Source organism: Cynoglossus semilaevis, chromosome 14 (assembly GCF_000523025.1).
Source record: "Cynoglossus semilaevis isolate Cse_v1.0 chromosome 14, Cse_v1.0, whole genome shotgun sequence".
Taxonomy (NCBI): Eukaryota; Metazoa; Chordata; class Actinopteri; order Pleuronectiformes; family Cynoglossidae; genus Cynoglossus; species Cynoglossus semilaevis.
The window spans coordinates 24,071,865-24,077,001 of NC_024320.1; the positions used below are offsets into that span (position 1 = coordinate 24,071,865).

At 43.5% G+C, this 5,137-nt stretch overlaps 1 protein-coding gene across 4 annotated transcripts in view; it reads right to left on the reverse strand.

Moving 5' to 3' along the window:
* The window catches only part of rgs3a (regulator of G protein signaling 3a), a 138,141-nt gene that overhangs the window by 3,134 nt on the left and 129,870 nt on the right, over positions 1 to 5,137 (reverse strand). For all 4 annotated transcript variants that reach the window (XM_025062383.1, XM_025062382.1, XM_025062384.1 and 1 more), the window contains 2 exons: positions 2,252 to 2,353; positions 274 to 335 (listed from right to left, as the gene is read on the reverse strand). In XM_025062383.1, coding sequence (XP_024918151.1) covers positions 274 to 335; positions 2,252 to 2,353 — 164 coding nt within the window. The remainder of the gene's footprint in view (positions 1 to 273; positions 336 to 2,251; positions 2,354 to 5,137) is intronic.

Genomic DNA, 5,137 nt, shown 5'->3' on the forward strand with positions numbered 1-5,137 from the left:
GAGAAGGATTCAAATGTTTTCAATGTGGCACGTTGACCCCCCCACCCCTCCCTTCCCCATACAACAACCTATGCACACCTCCCCCCTCCCTGCCGTCCCCCCCTCTCCCCTCCCTCCCTCTCCAGCATGCAGCATGTGGTTGACACTGCGCTGCATTGAGACATATGGTGTTTAGGAGAGAAGAGAGTCGACGGGTCGTGAAGAAGAAGAAGAAGAAGAAGAAGAAGGAGGAGGAGGAGGAGTTCAGATGAAAGTAGTGACAAAGAAACTTACATTTGTGAGTCAGCAGCTTGTCCAGTGAGTCCCCCCACTTCAGTGCCTCCTCTGGGGTGGGCCTGCAGATGAAAGCAGAGCAGTTCTTTAACAAGCCCATCTCAGTCAGGTTTCTCATTGTGTGACCCATCCGCAGGAATGTGTCCAGGTGGATGAGTGGAAAACTCCTCTGCTCTGGTCTCCTCACTGCTCCTCACTGCTCCTCACTGCTCCTCACTGCTCCTCACTGCTCCTCACTCCCTCTCTAGTCTGTGTGAGAACTGCTCCTCTCCCTCTCATGCAGCTACCTCTACCTCAGGGACTGCTCTGTAAACCGAGAGCCATGAGTCTGTCTGCCGGAGAGGAGGGGGAGGACTTTATATTCCCATTGAAGGCTGCTTGGCAGGCAGAATGGGAGGGGCCTCGGTCGACCAATGGGGACAGGCTTTGGTTTAGAAAGCCCTGCCCCCCAAACCAGAGTCTGTCTGCCCCCTGCTGCCTCTCGTGAAACACTGGGCCTTCAATACACATCACTGACACACACACACACACACACTCACACTCTTCACCAACATGTACTGAAGGAGAGCGGGCAGACTGAAGGTTCTCGCTTGACTTTGAGGTATTAAATAAAGTATAACAATATTCATTATTGATATTGTGTGTTAGTGTGTGTTATTGAAGACACCCCCCACCCTCCTGATTTAACCCTTTCCTGTCCTCCCCTTCTCCTCCTGCACTCCCACTCCCACCCTCTGGAGAGCGCCTTCATTGATCCCACACATGAAGCTTGAATCTCTTGTAAGTCACTATGGATAAAATCGTCTGCTAAATGCATAAATATAAATATTATTGTTTCTATAATAACAAAAAAGACACAGATGTTTTAGTTTAAAGGCCCAAACATTTATAAATACTAGAGTTATTTTTGTCCTTAAAACATTACTTTTTACCTACATTGTTTTATTTTACTTTAATGTTTATATTTTTTCGCATTTCTATCTTAAATACTTGTATTGGTGAAATACTTTGTATATTTGTTGTGTACTAGGTATGTACATACTCTGCTTACTGTGAAGTATTTTACTATAAACATTCTTTTATATAAATTAAATTTTAATTATTAATTATTTAATTATTATATTTTTAAATTATTCTATCCTACGCAATATTGTTATTATTATTATTGTTGTTATTGTAATTCTATTCTATTCTATTCTATTCTATTCTATTCTATTCTATTCTATTCTATTCTTTTCTTTTCTATTCTAATGGTCCTCACGGTCACTTATCAGCTATTAGCACTGAACTAACAGCTCCATTAACACATTCCCTCCAGTTTCACCTCCGTCTCAGTTTCCGTCTAAATTCAAACTAAATTCCCCGCTGACTCCCTGACGATGTGATTTCTCCCTGGTGACAGTTGACTACTTCCTGTTTACATCAGCGCTCGTCCCCAGTGACCTGGGCTAATGTGTGTATGTGGCAAACAGAATCACCTGATGTCTTGTGTCTGGACACTATTAATGTTGTTAGTAAAAAAAAAAAAGTTAGAGCAGAGTGAAAAGAAGTTTGAGTTTGATTTACACTTTTGCACTGTGTACTTTTTCACAAAATGTTTTTCTACCTTTACTTTAAAGACTGTTAAAAAAAAAATATTGTGTGTGATTTTAATGTATAGCAGTGATGATACTGATTCTCATCACCCGTCGATGTCAAACTTCTAGATTCTTCCTTACTGATTCTCATCACCCATCGATGTCAAACTTCTAGATTCTTCCTTCTTTCTATACTTTTTATCTTGTTTCATGAAGTTGTATTTTCCAGTCCTTCTCTAACTGACTGACTGGTATTCACCGTAACATACGACACCGGCCACGCTCTCATCTCTACAGCTGCCTACTCCAAGGTCATCGCTCCACCAGGAGTGGGAGAGCGTCACGCCCACCGACCCCCCCTTTCCCCCCCGAGGTCACACTGTCAGGAAGTGGCCACTTACTTGACGGACTTCATGGCCTTGTCCAGTTTACTGGCCGCGTTGCTTCCCGGGGATTCATTCCTCCTTCGCAGGAACGCCAGTCGATTTTTCATGTCTTTTGCCCTGAGAAAAATAAAGAGGAAGAGGGAAAATAGGGTGGGAGGAGGAGGGGAGGAAGGGAAAAGTCAAAGATGTATGAGTGGAGTTGAGTGGGGTAAAGGGTGGGAGGATTGGAAGAGGGAAAATGGAATAGGGGTTGACGGGAGTGATCAAGTAGATAGAGGGAGAAAAACAGAGGAGGAGAAGGAAAAACAAAAGTGTTGAGTCTCCAAGTCCAGCGTCCACATCTAAACCAATCCAATAAAGCATGGGCATCACGGCCAACACAGCTCTACAGCTGAAGGAAATCCAATCCACATGACAGCAAATGCACAAAAGCCGGCGAAAAAAGCAAAAACAATTATGTTGTGTACATTTCGTCTTCAGCTGGGAATACTGGTAAAGATTTCTCCCCCGGAAGGCTGAAACTCCGCCGCGTTCCCCGGCTTTGGTCGCAGTGAATCTCCTGTCAATCTAACAGAGCCGACTGTCGCTTCCTGTAGATGTGTCCCTGACAGGTTCCTTGGCAGGGACTGAGCGAATGTGGCAGAGAAGAGAAGGAGGAGAGAAACTCAACACACACTCCTCTGTTTCATCACGCCGTTTCTCCGTGTGCCCAGAGGGGATCCGACCCAGGGCCGCGGCCTGGGGGCACGCTGACCTCCTCGCTCGCCTGCTGCTTCGCCCCAGCGTTCAGAATCCTCCCCCTGACTGCTCTCCCCTCACCTGCTCCACCTGTCTACAGTCACCAAACGGAGGTTCAACAGTGCACGCCAACGTGGTAAAACACCAGGCGTCGCCCCACATTAGCGTGCGCTAACTGCGCACTCCCAAATCCCAGGGTACCTGTCCTGGCTTCTCCTGACCTGAAGCACGTGCCACTTCCTTGGGAAGTGACCTCACTCAACACCCATTTCCTGAATCTCTGCTTTTTGATTTCCACTGTGGATTGACTGGCCTGCTAATAATGCAGCACTGTGATGTGTGCACTCGCTGGCCCTAATCACTGCAAGCTGTCCCACTGGCAAGACCACAACCCCCAGGAGAGTCGCTGCGCTCCTAAAATACATAAAAGAAAACAGGAGCTTCCAGTTATTCTTACCATCAAACACGACGTTGCGGCGGGGAGCAGGAGAGGGATCACAGACGCAGCTGTAGATGTGGGATTAGCTCAAATAGTCAACTTGAGGATGAAAGAACACCCACGTGAACGCTACAAAGGAGCGCCACCTGTACCCAAGACAACTGATGCACACATCACTGGTGCCTGTAATCCAGTCACAGGTGTGGGGGAAATTCCCAGTCTGCAACCAGGACATGAATATGCATGAAATCAAGACTACGGGGGAGGAGGGGGAGGGGTTGAAGTGAACACAGTCAGCTACAGACGTAAGATGTTTGTTTTTTGTTTTTTTTTCCAACGACTGCTGGAAAAAAGGAAAGGTAGCAACATGCCCGTGCTGGTGATGCAGCATGACAGCATGGCCTGATGGAAACAGCAGCTCAATGGCTCCTTCACAATCTGGATGAGTGTGTCTTTTTCGGGCGTGTTTGGTGTTATGAGCTCAGCCGGTGCGGTTGACTCACAGAACCAGGAGAAGGCCTTCGTGGCACAGATCGCTCTGGTTCAGGAATAATAAAGATACGTATCGCAATTTCCTTAAACGAGTCTGTTGTCAGAGAAACGTAAGAACTTCAGCAATTCACCCAACGATTGATTTACCTACAGATCAGGTCGTAAACCTGGTCTTTGGAATTGTATCCAAATATGCTATTTTGACTGCAGTACCACAGCTGAACAGCAGGGTTTGGCGCTATAAAGTTTTGGCCAGAGTCAAAAAATTCCTTTTTTGTTTTTTTTGTCGTTACTCACTTTTTGCTTCTCGTAAGTGATTCAGTCACAGGGTAGAGTTAAAACCTCGGAGAGTTTCTTTGTTATTTTCACATTTTCCCATCTCTGGGGTGTTTCTTTTTTTTTAATGACCATGACCCATGACCCTGGGGTTTTAGATACTTTGAGTCGTAGCTCCGGACGTATCAAATGGTCACAGGGGTATTTCTTGGATAGAAAAGTGAAAAAACACAAGTTAATCGTTTTTCACGGAACACATCACTGTGGGCTGAGAAATTCTAACTAAATTCTGGGTTATAATCCAAGGCCATTTTCGAGAAGTGTCTTCCAGTGGATGAATTTCCCTTAAAGAACTCCTGCAGGATTAATGAAGTCTATTGTCTCAGTATTTGTACAGTTGTTAGTATTTTATTTTACTAAGTGTTACATTTGCTTTTGTGTTGATTCTAATTTTATTAATTATATAGATGTGGAATAATTCAATCTCATATAATCCAATCCGATCTGGTCTAATTTATTCTGGTTTAATTCATTCAATCTCATATAATCCAGTCCGATCTAATCCAATCTCATCTCATCTCGTCCAATCTAATCTAATTTAATCTAATCTAATCCAATCCAATCTGGTCTAATTTATTCTGGTTTAATTTGGTCTAATCGAATCGAATCCAATCTAATCTAATCATATGTGGTCTAATCCAATTTAATCCAATCTGGTCTAATTTGGTCTAATATAATCAAATCCAATCTAATCTAATCTAATCTAATCTAACTGAATCTAATCCAATCCAATCCAACCTGGTCGAATCTAATCTAATCTAATCTAATCTAATCTAATCTAATCTAATCTAATCTAATCTAATCTAATCTAATCTAATCTAATCTAATCTAATCTAATCTAATCTAATCTAATCTAATCTAATCTAATCTAATCTAATCTAATCTAATCTAATCTA